Consider the following 16,530-nt stretch of genomic DNA (forward strand, 5'->3'; position numbering starts at 1 on the left):
GTCTCAAGTAGCAGTTGAAAACACGTTTATATGTGGAAAAGCAATAGTACCTGCTGAACTGAACAATTGAATAAAACCCCATTAACTTAATATTAAGCTATTTCAGTGTTATTTCCTTAAACTATCAAGCTGAGAGGCATAAAAGAGTCCTTTAAAGTGCATTATTTTTTCTAAACTGAATCATTTCATGACAAAGAAGAGGTTTTAAAAATAGATCATGCACCAAATTGCATTTATATTGAAAATATGTTTTAAGTGATAAAAAGCTACTGATAAATCTGATGGAAGAACCTTCAACCTTAACTCTGTTCTGGTTGTATGGCTTCTTCCAAGGCCAGGAATTTGAGCCTGGAATGCAAGGCTTTAGAAGAAATTGCTAACTCAGCTGTAGTTACAAAGCATTGCCTGTACTGGGTAACTGTTTCTCCCTGGTTTTTATTCTGTCTTCTGCGTGGACGCTGCTCCGGATTATGGTGACTAATGGTAATGTAGGGCAATTCAATTGCATTGTGAAACGATTTTATTGTTGATTTTATTTTTACTGTAGCACAAGCTGGAAGGTGCCTTGTTAGCCTTGGGGCAGTTCCAGCATGCCCTGGATGAGTTACTGGCGTGGCTGACACACACAGAAGACTTGCTGAATGAACAGAAACCCGTGGGTGGAGACCCCAAGGCTATTGAAATTGAACTTGCCAAACATCATGTATGTAATTGTAATCAATATTAACTGAAATATTCTTTTGATATTTATCTTAGGGATGAGTCTTTTATTAGTAAAACTTCCCATTTGATAAATAATTCTGTACATTTACTTTCACGATGCAGATTATAGCTGAAATGAAGGCTTGGAATAAATATCTTTCCTCTTACGCCTCCACATTCCTTCCTTTCTTGCATACAGCAGGCAAGTGGCATAGGTTTAGCTAAAAATAAACAGCTTACCCTAGGCTCCTCTAATCACCTTTCTTTGACCTAGGGAACTCAAAAGTTACTGAACCTGCCACTCGCTCTGAAGCAACAAACTCCTTGATTATTAGTTCGGTTTAGGCCAGGTCTCACAAACTGCACGACCCTTGGATATCTTTGATTCTTTCTTCCCTTCCAGAAAATAGTGATTTGTTCTGAATCCTGCAAAATTGTGTGTCAGCTAAGATGCAAAATGCGTCTCTGAAAATCTGTGCAAACTCCCATCTTTCTCTCTTTATTACTTAAAATGTAGGGTTAAAGAGTTTATTTTATTGTTTATACTGATCATTGTTATTTTAGAGCCCATGGAAGAATGCTTCTGCTGGGCCTTTATTTTTAGAATGTCTGGGAGTAAAAGATTGTCCCTGCCTCTATGTGTAACTATGCTCTTCAAAACAACATGTTCTTTCTAGGCTTGAAGATTTCAATCTAACCTTGTAATTATTCTCCCTTTAAATCTGCCATTTAACTTTTGGCCTGCATATGATGTAAAAAATATTTAGAGTCCATTTTGGATTTTGAGAAAATTGATTGAAATTGACAATACACAGATAATTAAGGTATTTTCATTGTCTGTGTTAATGCAGCTATGCAGCCTCTGAAAGCTTTTGGGTGGTCAGTTGGAACTTGAACAGAATAAAGTATCTACATACCCCATGTGACTATTATTATAAACAGACCCTTTTAAAGCAAAGTAAATAAAATTACAAAACCACGTTCTGCTCCATGAGCCTTTTATATTCTTATCGAACGGAAGTGTTTTACCAGTGAAGAAGCATCGAGACATCATTTGTGTCTGTGCTGAAGGAGTTCAGCAAACACATGAATGAATATACTTCCTTTTCATAATACAGAGTTTATAGGTTAGAAAGTTCACACAGTAGTGCATCCTGTGGTAGCCTGTAAAAACATCCACCTCTTGAATAACTTCAGAAAAAATAGACCTTGTTCTTAGTGATTCTCAGCAGGAAGGAAGGGATAAGATGCATCTGCTTCTGGAATACCTTTTTTCACCCTGTTAGGAAAATAAAACAATCTGGTTCCTAGCTTAGAAGAATTAAAGTAAATGTGATGTATGTTTTGTATTCAAGGTCTGCTTGTAACTTGCTAATTCATATTGTGCTCCATTTAGTTTATTTTTAAGTTCCTTTTTGTTTAGCTTTTTATTTTTTCTATATGGTAGCATTTTGATGGAGGTGAGTTTGAGTCAGACCCCATGGAAGACAGCAATCATAAACTTGAATTTCTTAGATAGGGTTTACCATTCTCTTCCCAACCATGTAGTGGGTTTCTTTTTCTGTTCTATATTAAAGTTTTTCTTGCCCTGCCCCCCATCCTTCCGAAAGCAGCATTTTTTTTCCCAAATGTACGTTTTGCCTTTTATGGTTTTTACTGTGGTTGGTGATAAGAGGTTTTCCAGCAGATAGATGAGGTCTTTTAGTATTAGTGCAACCATCCCCCAGCTTTTAGCACAGGTCAAGTGTCCTGGTAGCCTGACATAATGTGAAAGGAGTTGTAGCCGTGAAATGCACAAGAAAACATTGTGGCAGCTGCGCTGTTGTATAGCACAGCAGGCACATACTATTCAAAGAAAAATCCTGTTAAAGGAAAGTATATAATAAATTTTAAAAGTGAATAAATAATTATTCTGTAGCACTACTAGAAACCTTTAATAATGTCAGAAAAATAAGCTTTCAGAAGGAATATATTATTTTTTCCGAGATACCAAAACAAACTTCAGTATTTTATCAGAATTGCCTGTTACTACTTTTGATGGAAGAGGTCTTAGTTACTAGCTTTAATTTCTGATACATGTCCTGATGTTAAACTATTGTCTTGTCCTTGGGCTACAACTGGCTCACTCACTATGAGTGCCTTCATTCAGTAACTTGCTGATTGGCCATGCTGTGTTACAATTGTAGGTGCTACAAAATGATGTTTTCGCTCATCAGTCTACGGTGGAAGCTGTTAAAAAAGCAGGAAATGACCTGATTGAATCAAGTGCTGTTGAAGAAGCAAGTAATTTACGGAGCAAGTTGGAACTCCTGAATCAGCGCTGGCAGAAGTTGTTGGAAAAAACAGAACAAAGGAAACAGCAGCTGGATAGTGCCTTGATCCAGGTGAACAGGAAATGATCAAATATAGAGAAAACTCAGAAAAAGTGTCTTTTTACATGAAATACACAGATACATGTATTAGAAGTTGGCCTAAATGAAAACCATGATGCAGACAATCCTGGATTTGGAGAAAGTTAGAATTCAGCTGTATCTTCCACAGCTGGACACTGTCCCTTAAAGTGCTGATATAAGACTTCACCTTTTGGTCTACATGTTTGTAAAGGGCGAAATTTCTCTGTAGGTGTATTATTCAGGAAAAACATTGATCTCACAGTAATTTGACTGCTTTCGTGATTTCTATGGTTTTTGTTCTTATCATCTAGATTGAATTGAGCTAGGTTTTTTGTTTGTTTGTTTTGTTCTGTTTTTCTTCTTCTTTAGTTTCCTTTGATTATTACAGATATCTGATTAAACTAGTTGCCATTGTGCTTATGCATCTGAGCTGGTATTGGAATGGATAACATTTAAGTTATCTCTAAAATGATATGGTATAATTTAGGCTCAAGGTTTCCATGGAGAAGTTGAGGATCTGCAGCAATGGCTGTCAGACACTGAACGTCAGCTGTTGGCATCAAAACCTGTTGGAGGCCTACCAGAAACAGCAAGAGAGCAGCTTAATGCACATATGGTAAGTATCAGAATGCTTTACAAATTGCCTTGCAGGACTAACTATCTTTTAAGAGTGTTTTTGATAAATACAGAGTGTGCTCTATATATCACAATGTCTGTACAGTGTCTTAAAGAAATTTAATAGCCTTCAAAACAACACTGTTATTTACAGTGTAGTTTAGTAGCCTGTTGGGATGTGCCCAAAGCTGAACCATTGTTAGTGTTGAGACAAATAAAACAACTTTTGCATCTTTACAAAAGGTGTTTGCAGATTTTTCAGTGATTTCTATTCTTTTCTCTTCTAACCCCATAACTAAATTTATGATTTTTCTAAAGTTTGAAGATGAATGTAAGAATGGCCCACATTCACTGAATCTTAAGAGACTTGATCCTTTATTCCTTATCTAACCAAAGCTGACAGTAAAGTCATCATTAGCATAGAAGTAAGAAGAACTACTGGCTCATAGAGGCTGTGCTTTAATTAGAAAGAGCAAGCTGACCAGGATGCCTGAATTATTCCCTTTCTTTCTCTTTAAGAAACATTCTGTGGATTTCTCTGCTCCCATAGAACCATGGAGTTTAAGAAAAGACACTTAAACTTGATCTTTCACCTCTAAGGAAGGTGGTTCTTACAGCTCCATTTGTGTAAAATCATGATGTGCCATTAGGCCAGGATATAAACCCTAACCTGGTACTCTGAACTTCTGAACTCCTGGCACAGATGTAACAGTTACTTACTGAGCTGTCCTTGAATAGGAATATGCCTGACCTGACACTTCCAATTAGAATGCTGCATTGTCATAAGGTTAATTTATTTTTTTTTTTTTAACGGCACTAAAGATCATTGCTTAGAAACATAGGGCACTTTTTTCTCCCTTCTTTCTTGTCCTCAAAAATTTGCTGGTATCTATAATTGATAGGGAAACCAGTTTACAGTTTTAAAGTAAGTTTAGGCAGGAAACTAAATCCAAACACAAATAATCCTGTGGTTTTGAATCACTATAATCCTTTTCTTTTTGTCATAAAGGAAAAACAAAAAAAGGGAAAAAAATAGCTGGTGGGTTTTTTCTCCTCCTGTGAGAGTGGATTGTAATCATGGTTGCCTGAAAGTCAGTGGCAACCTTTCCTTTTTTCATCCTGCACTTACATCAAGGTGCAAAAATTTTCCATGGAAAGCTTCAGAATTTTCTTTAAATACTGTAATGGTTTTAATTCAATAACCAGGCAGAAACACCAATTAATGTAGTGGTTTCACGTTCGCCAAATTCTGGTTACCAAATTTAGTGTAGTGGTCCCGGTGTTTATTCTCTTTTTGTGGCAGAAAGATTAGGAGAAAAGCAAAGCAGGCTCAAGCTTAAAAATAAACATCTGCAAAACAGGACAACTGCAAAATACTAGGGTCCCGCTGCTTATTTTTCTTGGGAAAGCTGGGATAGCAGCACCTCCAGCTACTTCACACAGTAACCTCTGCCAACCAATCCAGGAATTTCAGAATTCATTCTCCTTCCCAATGGTTTCATACATTTTATCTTTCCCATAGCAGGATATGGAGTTGCTACATTCCTTCTCACCCTTCAGGTACTAAATTTAATTTTTACTACTTTTCTAGCCTTCTAACCTAACCCTAAACATAAACGGCATTTATTAGATCTCAGTTCAAATTCAGAGAACTCATTTTGGAAACCAATAATCTTAGTTTCCTTATTTATTTTGTTTTGGATTTTTTTCCTGAGGATTGCTACAAAACCACATTGATAAACCGCTAAAAAAAAATACTCCTGTACTGCCTGGGAATACTGAGACCAGTCTCTCCAGAGAGGAGTATGTCAGCTCTGGAAGGAAGAGATGTGGGGCCAGCAGTTCACATTTCACACTCTGCTCATCTAAACTGCCCAGAGAATTATGTTTTATAGGAGCAATAAAACAAATAGAATGGTAAAAGATGAGACAAATGATGTAGTTAATGTATATTATTTAGCCATTTATAAATGCTGTAAATATCAAGAGATAGTGCATCAGCCATAAAAGAATACTGTTTAAATTATTTTTTTACTATACAATAGTGTTTGATTCTAATGCAGTCAGAATAGGGTCTGTAGCTGTAGTGGTTTCATGTTCACCAAATTCTGGTTGCCAAATTTAGTGCAGTGGTCTTAGTGTTTATTCTTTTTCTGTGGGAGAGAGATTAGGAGAAAAACAAAGTAGGCTCAAGCTTAAAAATGAACAAATAGTTTTATTAACACACACTAAAAGAATGGAGAAAGAAAGTTGGGAAAAGCTAAAGCAAAACAGAATGAAACTAAAAACTCTTCTCTCCCCCTACAAACTGTTAACTTTCCTACAAAACAACATAAAGACAAAACCTGTAATTTTCAGTCAGTTTCACCTTCTGACAATAGTCTTTCATCAATTCTTTAGGAGAAGAGTCTCTCTTAGAGTCATGGATCCCACTGACAACCTAGAACAGTTCTCTTGTGGGTTTTTTAACTGTCACAAAAACAACCACCCGGGGAAACCTGCCGTTGTGACTCCTCCCATTAGCAGGTTCCCAAGCTGCTTATGGGTCATGGGTCTTAGACTTTTGCATCCTGGGGTGTCACCTTTTAAAGATGAATAACTCCAAAAGCAAAGGATTCTTCATCTCAAGGCACAGAGATATCTTCTCACTTCTTTATTGGCACAGAGGGCTTCTCATCTCTATCTCTGTTCAAGCATCTTATAGGATTAATGTCACTTAGTCCATCACCAACACCTTTGCTCAAATCCACACACAAATCTAAACAATCATCTCCCTAAATGCATATCTTTCTTACAATTTAAAGGGATAATCTAAATATAGAGTTCATTTCCATGGCTCAATAAGGATGGAATGACAAACTCCTCAAACCCCTGTCCCAATAGTCTTTTCACTCTCGTTCCACTGACTTCACGCTGTTTCTTCTTTATGTTCACTCTGTCCCTTTCTTTTCTCTCTCAGGAAAGGGTTAAGTCTGCCCAGAGTCTTTCTCTCTCTTGCTGTAGCTCATGGTGGATTTTCAAGGCTGCGCTGGTGAGGGAGTGGGGGAAAGAAATTATGCAGAAAAATCAGAGATCAGAGCACCCAGGCAGTCCGGAATCAAAAACACCAGGCAGGATCATCAATGCCTTTTTTGCCCACCCCTCAGTGTAAATCGGGGCAGGCCCGGCCCAGCCAGGCCCGTAGCTGCCGTCAGGGCCCGGCGGCAGCGCCTGCCCAGCGCCCCCTGCTGGCAGCAGCTGGGGCCGAGGCAGGGCCCGGCCAGGGCCGCTCCTCTGGGCCCGCCTCAGCCCAGCCCCGGCCCAGCCCCGGCTGCCACCCGGTGTTACCTTTCTCTCTCTGGAAAAGGGAAAAGCGCTGACCTGCAGGCAGTCAGGGTTCTTTGTATGGGTACTTCCCAAAGTCGCATTTGACATTCTCAGTGATCAAAACAGATGCCAATATCCCACACTAGCCTATGATAGGTCCCTGTCCTTACTAAGGCAATTCTTCCATAACAAAAAACCAAACTGTACCAACCCATGACAAGTTCATTCTTTGCTATGCAAATTTTCTGCACTTACAATGTTTACAGATTGTTTAGTTAAAGGGCCTTTAAATTCAATGTTATAGTCAGAACAAGCCTGACTGTCCCCAGTAATATACGCTCTAGATGTACAATCCTTCCCTAACTGTACATGTACATTTTAACAGGATGTTATTATCCTGCTGGCCATCTGCAGACATTGACTTACTATCAGCCCTTAAAATACAGAACTTGATTTCTTTTTGGTTAAACCTCAGTACATATGTGCAGATATATGTTAATTTCTCTCTCTTTCTCTCTGTATTTATTTTTTTTTCTGAAAAGCTGAGGTCACTTATCATGTTGTCTACTACATTGCAAGTTCAAACTTGGCTCTAAGTGATACCAACTGTGTTAATTACTGATATGAAACGGAAAGAAAAGTTTTGCACTACATTTTGATTTGTTCCTCTTTGGAAATAATGATATGAACCATGTTCTTGAATATAAGGCCTGCTTCTACAGATAGGAATAAAAGACACGAATAAATGAATCTCAACCATAATTAGTTCACAAAGGGAGTTGAGGTTGGGCTGCATTTCCAGTTAAAGCAGCTCCAGGAAAATAAAAGATACGAAGAGACATAACAGGACACCAGTAGGAAAGGGACTTAAAAAGACATCTTTTTAGCTGTCCCAGTGCTGCTCAGATCATCCCTCTCCTTTTTTTAAAACAATCATTGTTTTCAGTTTCTTCCTGAGTAGTAGGAGGAAGCAGACTAGGTGACACCACTTTCCGTAGTCCTCAGAAAGAAAACAAAGAAGCTTTCTGTTGAGTCAAAATCCTAAGCTCATGAATAAACCTGCTTCTTGCTTTGCCCTCCTATGTGGTCAGGTACAGCCCTGTATACAGTATATCATAACCTCAGAAAAATGTTTGGTTTGGGCTCTTGTCCTGAGAATCAGAGGAAAAAGTTATTTTCGCTTATTTGCAAGCCATTTATTCCTCATCTCCTTGTGAAGACGTTCCTAATTTGTGAGTCTGCAGCAACTTCATTGGTACACTTTGATTTGTCTGTTGCCAATACTGAACATACTGTCTTTTTGAGTCAGAGGGATGCATGGGAGTTCCCAGACTTTTGCCAGCTTACCTTTAACGTGATTTAAGAACCATCCTTATTAGAACAGTTAACAGGTAAACCATGTTGTTACCATTATTATTACAGCTTTTTTTATATGTCTGAAATGTCTTCAGTGCTCATGCTTAGCAAGTGAAGGAAGATACAGACAATGTCTGTCCCATCTGCTTTTGAAGGGTATTGGATGGATCTGGGCTTTCAGCATGCTGTGTAATGCTGACGCTTCTTGTATTTTGGCTGCAGACGGACTTTAAACCAACCAAGCCATAGCAACTCTTCTTAAATAAGTGCATAGTACTTACTTTGCCAGTCTCTGAATCTCAGGGAGGACATTGACAGATAATACAAGTTTTCATTTCCTGAGGAACTGGGTCCCTCATTTTCTCATTTTGGCTTTTTATGAATTACACGTGTTTATTAGTCTTAATCATACCTGCTAAATGTTGGGGGAGGAGTAAATGTTATATTTATTAAGAGTATTTATAAAGGGTATTGATTTCTACCTTATTTTTTCTGATCCTTTTCTTTATTTAGGAACTTTGTTCTGCTTTTGAGGCCAAAGAAGAGACATACAAGTGTCTAATGCAGAAAGGCCAGCAGATGCTTGCAAGATGCCCTGAATCTGCAGAAACAAACGTTGAACAGGACATAAATAATTTAAAAGAAAAATGGGAATCTGTACAAACAAAACTCAGTGAAAGAAAAGTATGTGTTTTTACATAAAAATAGAAGTGTAAATCATGCATTTAAGTGTGTTAATGATCAATGCTTCTATGGATGCACTTGCCTGGTTTTTTATGTTTAAAATCAGTTGTAGAGACTGGTGTAATTCAGTAATACTTTTAGAAAGTACTGGGGAAAACAAGATTCAAGAAGTTAACTATCCATAATTGGGGAGGAGTATGGTGAGAATGTCACAGGTCTGTTCCACAGAAATATATTAACTGATACTGTCAATGCTTATTTGGTAGGACTAGAGTGTTTCTGGGTTTTATTGCAGTAATCATAGACACGAGAGACTGATGGATCCTCCAAGTTTATCTCCTCCTCAGTACAGAGTTACTGTGTTAATTTTCCTAGTTTTTAGCCATTATATCTTAAAACTCCCAAATGCTTGGCCTTTTGCCATTTGCTTCAAGTGACCACCTTTTGTTCTAACAGATCAATAGCATGATTTCACTGATATGCAACAGACATTTTCTTGTTATTAATTTTGTGTGGCTTTCATTCCTTCACGAAGTACAGTCCACTTGTTCTAACTCAATCAAACAAAAATAATACCCTTGATTGCAAACAGAGAAACTCTCTGTACAGCCCTGATAAGTATAAAGCACAAATATTTAACTCTCAACTTAGCTGTATTTTAAAGTTATAATGCTGATGTCTCTTAAGGTAATAATAGAGTAAAAATGACAAACTAATTAATACCCAATGTGAGCACCTTCTTGCAGGAAGCTGTAAGGTTGGAGTGCTCAGTGAGGTCAGCAGTGTAAATGTTTGAAAATCTCTCACTGCTGTCTCACAATCAACAAAATTATGCATCCTGAATTAGTTTCTGTTCAGTCAAACAAAATGGCAATTAGGCTTTATTAAAAAGAAGTGCTCTGGGAAAACTTATTCGTCATTAAGTGCAAGAAATTAAGTTTGATGACCTACCTGAGGCTCTTCCAAGTGCACTACCACCTTAGATTTCTGAAGTCCTACCAGTTTTGCATTGAACTTGATAAACCAAATGTCCCATTTGGATTAGGTAATAGGAAATATGTTCTAATGTGAACAATTTATCTTGATAGTAGGTGCTGTATTTTCAATTAATCTGTCATACATAATTTTGCTGTGACTCCTGTATCCATCTCCTTGCATATGCTCAAATATAGGCTGTTATTTTAAAACTCAGAAACGTTGAGTTGGAAAAGTGTTTTGAAATGGTAAATTAAAATGGTTTACTCCAAAGTGCTGGACTGAAATGGTTTCCTTGGCTGAAGCCCCTGCACAATATCAGCCGCTAATGAAGTATGACCTGTCTTTACAGACCAAACTGGAAGAAGCCCTCAATTTAGCAATGGAGTTCCACAACTCACTTCAAGATTTCATCAACTGGCTTACTCAGGCTGAGCAGACTCTAACTGCAGCTTCTCGGCCAAGTCTTATCTTGGACACTGTCTTATTTCAAATTGATGAACACAAGGTATGTAAAGAAACAGATGTGTAATGTTTTTCTCCCACTCTGTGGAGATACTGTAACAATGTCCAAATGAAGGCTATAATGCTGGCACTCAGAGAAACATTTCATTTGTTTTAAAATTGTATTTTATAGTCTTTCTCACTACATCATTCTTTATCAGACTGTGTTTTTTCAGTGTTTACCCAACAAAGTATTCAGTAATTTTTACCCTTTTTTTCCAAGGTTTTTGCCACAGAAGTGAACTCTCATCGAGATCAGATCATAGAGCTGGACAAAACCGGAACCCATTTGAAATATTTCAGCCAGAAACAGGACGTTGTCCTTATTAAGAATCTGCTGATTAGTGTACAGAGTCGATGGGAAAAAGTAGTCCAACGCTTAGTTGAAAGGGGAAGAGCTTTGGATGATGCAAGGAAAAGAGCCAAACAGGTAATGGGACAACAGCTGTTATACAGCTCTTTGAACTTAGTTGTAATTGCATCCAGATTGTTGAAGAATATGATGCTTTAAAGCACTTACAAAGCAAGCCTGGGTTTAGTGTAACCGACAGCGTTGAGTTAGTGGAGCAATTTCTGTGATTCAATCCCAGAGCACTTCATTTGGGAGGTGAAAGCATCATTTTCAACCCAAGCAGTGACTTCTGTCTGCAGTACAGGATAGTCTGAAGAAAGAAAGTTACAGTATGGATTCCAGATGTGTATTAGTACCATCTGTCTTCAAAAAGAAGTTTCATAATCAACCCTGTATATTTTAAATAATGTGATGAACCCTTTTCACTAATCTGTGGGAGTATTCCTTGGTGTTTTCTTCTTGGATCTATGTTGTGTCCTGATTATACTCAACACTTACCACTCAATCTCTTCTGTTAGTTACTTGACCAAAATCTTCTATGTGGTAAGATATCTCCATTTATTTTCTTATAAACTGGGAGAGGTTGTTTTTGGGGGGCAGGGGGCTGTTCACACAGTTTTCTTTAGTTGGAAGCATCTGTGTTTTTTTCCTTAGGTACATATTTCCCCTCTCCGAGGAATATAAATGATAAGATGCAAAATGCGTGAGAGGAATGTAACCTGCTTAAATATTAATAGGAAATTCTAGCTCCTTTCTCTTCAAGGGAATATGATCATTCAATATTTGGTGCTGTTCACAGCTAAACTACATTCCAATGTTCACCACTCAGTTCAAGAAATTCTCTGGGCAATGAATTAGCCCATAAGCCAATCACATTTCTTATTTTCCATCAGTTTTTCTTGGGCATTCACACAGACAGTTCTGCAGTGAGATGGGTTTCATCTCAATATGCATTTACAAAGCTGAATACAGTGTTATTAAGATGACAGCTCTATGTGTGGAGTGTGGAAGGAGTACTGAAGGCTACTGGTGTCAAGGCCTAATTAACAGCCCTGAACAACAGTGTCTTCGATGCCTTTAAATGTTTCTGAATTAGTTTCTTGTGCTTCCATGTGTAGGCAGCCCAGACCAGAAGAATTTTCAAGAGAGAGAGAGAGAGAAATGACCAGCTTAGAAAAATCAAAACCCAAACAGATGATACTTCATGAAAGCTGGTTGAATCTTTACTTTTTCCCTGCTTTCTTCCCTGCAGTACTTTTCTTTGAAACAGGAAGGAAGATCAAAAATCTGCTCCTTGCTCGACAAGATAGCATTTGATCTAACGAGAGCTTTTATGAGCTCCAGGGAACATCTTGGGCAGTCACCCAGACAGAAGTTTTCCCCAGTGATTTACTGCCATGGTCCTGTATAAGCAATAGCTAAGGCCCATTCTTTCTGTATTTGCTATCCATTACTAAAACTGTAGGAATCCAAATGACCAACACATCGACAGATGTTACCAATATGGCTCTGACAGATATGTATGATGTGTGCACGTCATGTACGCTAAGGGTTGTTAACTCACTTGGGGAAGGGAGAATAAATACAATGGCTCATGGATAGACCAGTTCTGTTTAAGAGACCAGGGAGAAAAAACATATCAAATTTTGTCAAAGTTTGCTAATCTTGGTTGGGGCTTAGTGCTTTTGGATTGTTTCATGACCCAGTGAATTTTAAAGCCCATTCAAATCTGACTTTTCTTTAGTTCCATGAAGCCTGGCATAAACTTATGGAATGGCTGGAAGAGTCAGAGAAATCTCTGGACTCAGATCTTGAAATTGCAAATGACCCAGACAAAATAAAGATGCAGCTTGCACAGCATAAGGTGAGTCATGACACACAAAATGCCCAGTGAAATGTAGGTAAGTCTTTCAGCCCTTGTACTGTTCAATCAGCAAAGAAAGTGGATTTGAGGCCTCATTGCAATGGGGTGTTTGTTCACATCAAATTAAATGATGGTGTTTTAACAGGGTATGAATTAAAAGAACTTTTCACAGTGCCTGATATGTGGGGGAATGGTTTAAAATGAAGAGGAAGGAATAATACAGTACCATGGAAACTTTAAAAAGCAGATTAATAACATTTCAGAACAGGGATCTCTGAAGAGGCTTTCTTTAAGTTCTTAAACCCAAAATTTACTGTCCACTTACTTGGGTTGAGATTTTTCTTTTAATACTGCAGGAAAACTTCAAAAGTGAAAAGTAATCAAGTCTTTTGATTGGAAGTTGCTTTTTATGTCAGGTGGAAATATTAATGAAATCCCCTAGAAAAGACTGTGACAGTATTAGAGCAACTACTGCTCCCATGTTTCTCTTTATTGGATGCAAAATTTGGAAACTTATCTTTTCAGAAATTCAGCTGTGAATATGTAAAAATCTCTCTCATTCACTTGGCTTTTCAAACTTGTAATGATAAAGCTCTGTAATTCCATCAGACACAGAGCAAAAGCTAAGACAGAAGTAGCCTTTATTTCATTTTGACTTCTGTAAAATGCCTAGAATAATACATTATTGAGGATGAAGTGGATGAGTGGTAGAATCTTCAGAGATATGTTTGTGTCTTAAGATTTCTCTTGGGCCACTTTCATCAAACTAGAATATTGAAAGATCATTCAGTTTTCTACATTTTGGCATTACTTCTTATGTCAGTTTTATTGTTCTCCATTTACTACTATTTTTTTCATGTTTCAAAATATCCTGAGGGGTTTACGTATCTCATTTTTTCTTTTCACTGTAGCTTCTGGTGATTGCTTTTACCTCTAGGAAATTTTGTCATGTATATTAATGACTTCCTCAGTCTGCTTTATTTTTTTATCATCTCTCAGCTTGCATGATGCGTTGTTTATCTACCAGGAAAACATTCTTTAATATAGCGAGAGCTGGCAGTTGGTCAAGCAAAAATAGTTTTACCTGTGTCTGCTGTTAAAACCTTTAGATAAAACCTATGTTAACATTCTATTATGCCAATTCTGCCATTTCAGTCTGTTTTGAGATTGCTGCTGTTGCCAGAATTTGAAGTCAGTGATCTGAACTGGCGGGGGGGATCTTACTGTTACAAGTCTGAGTCTTAATAATTGTCTAATCATTTCACTCCTCTCTTTTCTTTACTCTGCACCAGTATGGTCAACGCTGTGACTTTGCTTTGAAGTTTTCAGGACTCTCTGCCTGTATTCCCATCCCATCTTCAGAACTGTTAAACCTGATAAGCTTGTCTGTGCTTTGTACCTACAGCAGTATGTCTTGAGACCAAACCTCCTCAAATGCACTGGCAGACTTGTCCCTTCTGTCACTGATATCTTTTCTTCAGCTCCTTTCATGTAAAGAGCCTGGAGAGCATTACTGTTTGAGTTGTACAGGCACATAAGGATTGAAACCGGTGATCTGCAGAAAAAAGATGAATGTGTGTGAGAGGGAGAGTTTGGTGAACTTTGTGACTTTAAACTTCAAATGCCACCCTCTCAAGAAATCAACTCAATTGTTTCTTAATGAGTTGTCAAACCTCCCAACACTGCAATGTCCTTCCTTGTATTTTGAGTCTTTTCCTTCCACTCCTACGTATACCCCATGTCTGTCTTTGTTTTTTCTGTCCAGCCTTGAAGGTTTCCTTGCTCCATTTAGTTAAGGATTTTGCTATCCCAACTGAATGTGTGCTGTAAGAAATAATTTGGACCCGCTCTTTGCCAGTTGTTACTGCCAAAAAAAAGTCCCTGAAAAAGAAAAGCCAAGATAATATGTTTTCTCTCTCGCTCATATCTAGCATGTTGCCAGGGACTTTTGGGGGTTATTCATGGTCTGTTTATTGGATTTTTTTTCTCATTTTTAGGAGTCAGGGATGGAAAAACCCGCACTAGGTCACCCAATCCATTCCAGTGCTAATGCTGAGTGTTCTTACAGTACACTTGTATGAACCTGGCTAATTTTATCTGTATGTGCCCATCTTCCTTACAAGGAAGGTATCTAGCTGCACAAAATCAGTAATTAACTTACCTATCTGTTTCTGGCAGCTTAAACCAAAATCTACTCTCAGTTGTACCTGAAGTCAAATGAAAGTAGATATGGTTTAGTCTCAGGGAATGAACTAACTGCAGCCCTTTGCCATCTTTAAATCTGTTTTTCCTGTATGATCTTTCTGTGGCAGCAATTTAATTGTGTTTCCTTGGGCAAACCTGGTAACATTGCATAGTGTTAAGTAGTTAACAAACCCATCAGAAAAAAAAGAAACATAGACATATTATTTGTATTGAACAAACTGTTATTAAAAAATGGTTATTTTGAAAATTGTATTTATTTTATTGTAGTCCTAGCTTGACAATTATGTTTTTTCTTGAAGTTTTTCCTGTTTTATATGAGGAAAACTAAAGAATAGTAAGGAAATACTAAATTACAAAATAAATGTTGATTTTTTGGTAACAAAAAAAGAAAATATTTGATGCTGTATGTAAAGGTTTTCTAAAGCAAACTTGTGATTTTTTTTTTTTCAACTGATTCCCTGCTAGAAATTCATGTAGGTGGGAAATAAAACATTTCAAGCATTGCTGCAATTTAAAAGCTGCCTTGTTGGGTTAGTGCTGTCTTTTGGCAGAATTACTTTATTTAATTATTTACTCTATCAGTCAGTTAATTCCTTTGTGGTATCAGATGAACTGTGTTTCTTGTGCACTTCTGTGCCTGTGAAAATCTTCTGGAGGATCTGTGTAAAAGGAGCTGGCGGGCAGACTCTGTCACTGTCATTGTCCAAAGTTCTGGAGCACAGAAACTGGCCTGTGAGTTTTACTCCTAGCACAGATTGAGTTATTGGGATGTTACCTGACTGCTGCTTCTGCTCAGAGGTTTCCCAGCTTGTCCATGTTGAAACCAGAATAACCTTTGTAGCTCTTGGGGAGCCCTACAAGAAATCTTAGTTTGTAAGAATGTATTGCAAAGATTGCTCTGTTAATGACTCCCAAAGTAGCAGTTCTTTCACATCCTTCTGACTACTAGCCTGAAATTTGGAAATATTGTAGGACAGTAATCATTGCCCTCACTGAAGGAGGGATTTTCCTGAAGTTGTTCCAGTAAGCATAGAGCTACATTTCCAGAGAGGGACGAAAGGCAGGGGTATGCTAGTGTCAAGCCCCAGGTGCACTGGCACTAGGATAGAAATTTTGCAGTAAGCTTAAATTATTCTTGCAGCAACAAGCATAGTATGTCAAAAACTAATTAACAATGGCCTGTAAGCAGTTAATGATATATGGATATTTTCTTTTCTTTTTCCATATATATAGGAATTCCAGAAATCTCTTGGTGCCAAACATTCTGTGTATGATACCACAAACAGGACTGGACGTTCCTTGAAAGAGAAAACCACTTTGGCTGATGACAATTTGAAACTTGATGACATGCTGAGTGAACTAAGAGATAAATGGGATACAATTTGTGGAAAGTCAGTGGAAAGGTAAATGAAACTCAACTAATTACTCATCAGATAAGAAAAAGGCTTCTGTTTTTCTGTTTTTGGAATTTGTTGTGTAAAAGTAGAACTAGAGTTCTACTTTTGTTTGTTTGTTTCATAATTAAGAATGCCAAAGCAGTAAAATACCTCAAATGCGTACTTTCCTAATGGTGT

At 37.7% G+C, this 16,530-nt stretch overlaps 1 protein-coding gene across 15 annotated transcripts in view; it reads left to right on the forward strand.

Annotated features, from left to right (window-relative positions):
• Positions 1-16,530, forward strand: part of DST (dystonin) — a 297,150-nt gene that overhangs the window by 255,982 nt on the left and 24,638 nt on the right. For all 15 annotated transcript variants that reach the window (XM_040059996.2, XM_040059997.2, XM_040059998.2 and 12 more), the window contains 8 exons: positions 548-703; positions 2,889-3,086; positions 3,583-3,711; positions 8,886-9,056; positions 10,384-10,539; positions 10,759-10,965; positions 12,632-12,751; positions 16,190-16,359. In XM_040059996.2, the coding sequence (XP_039915930.1) occupies positions 548-703; positions 2,889-3,086; positions 3,583-3,711; positions 8,886-9,056; positions 10,384-10,539; positions 10,759-10,965; positions 12,632-12,751; positions 16,190-16,359 (1,307 nt within the window). The remainder of the gene's footprint in view (positions 1-547; positions 704-2,888; positions 3,087-3,582; positions 3,712-8,885; positions 9,057-10,383; positions 10,540-10,758; positions 10,966-12,631; positions 12,752-16,189; positions 16,360-16,530) is intronic.

This window comes from Hirundo rustica, chromosome 3 (assembly GCF_015227805.2).
Source record: "Hirundo rustica isolate bHirRus1 chromosome 3, bHirRus1.pri.v3, whole genome shotgun sequence".
In the NCBI taxonomy this organism is placed as follows: Eukaryota; Metazoa; Chordata; class Aves; order Passeriformes; family Hirundinidae; genus Hirundo; species Hirundo rustica.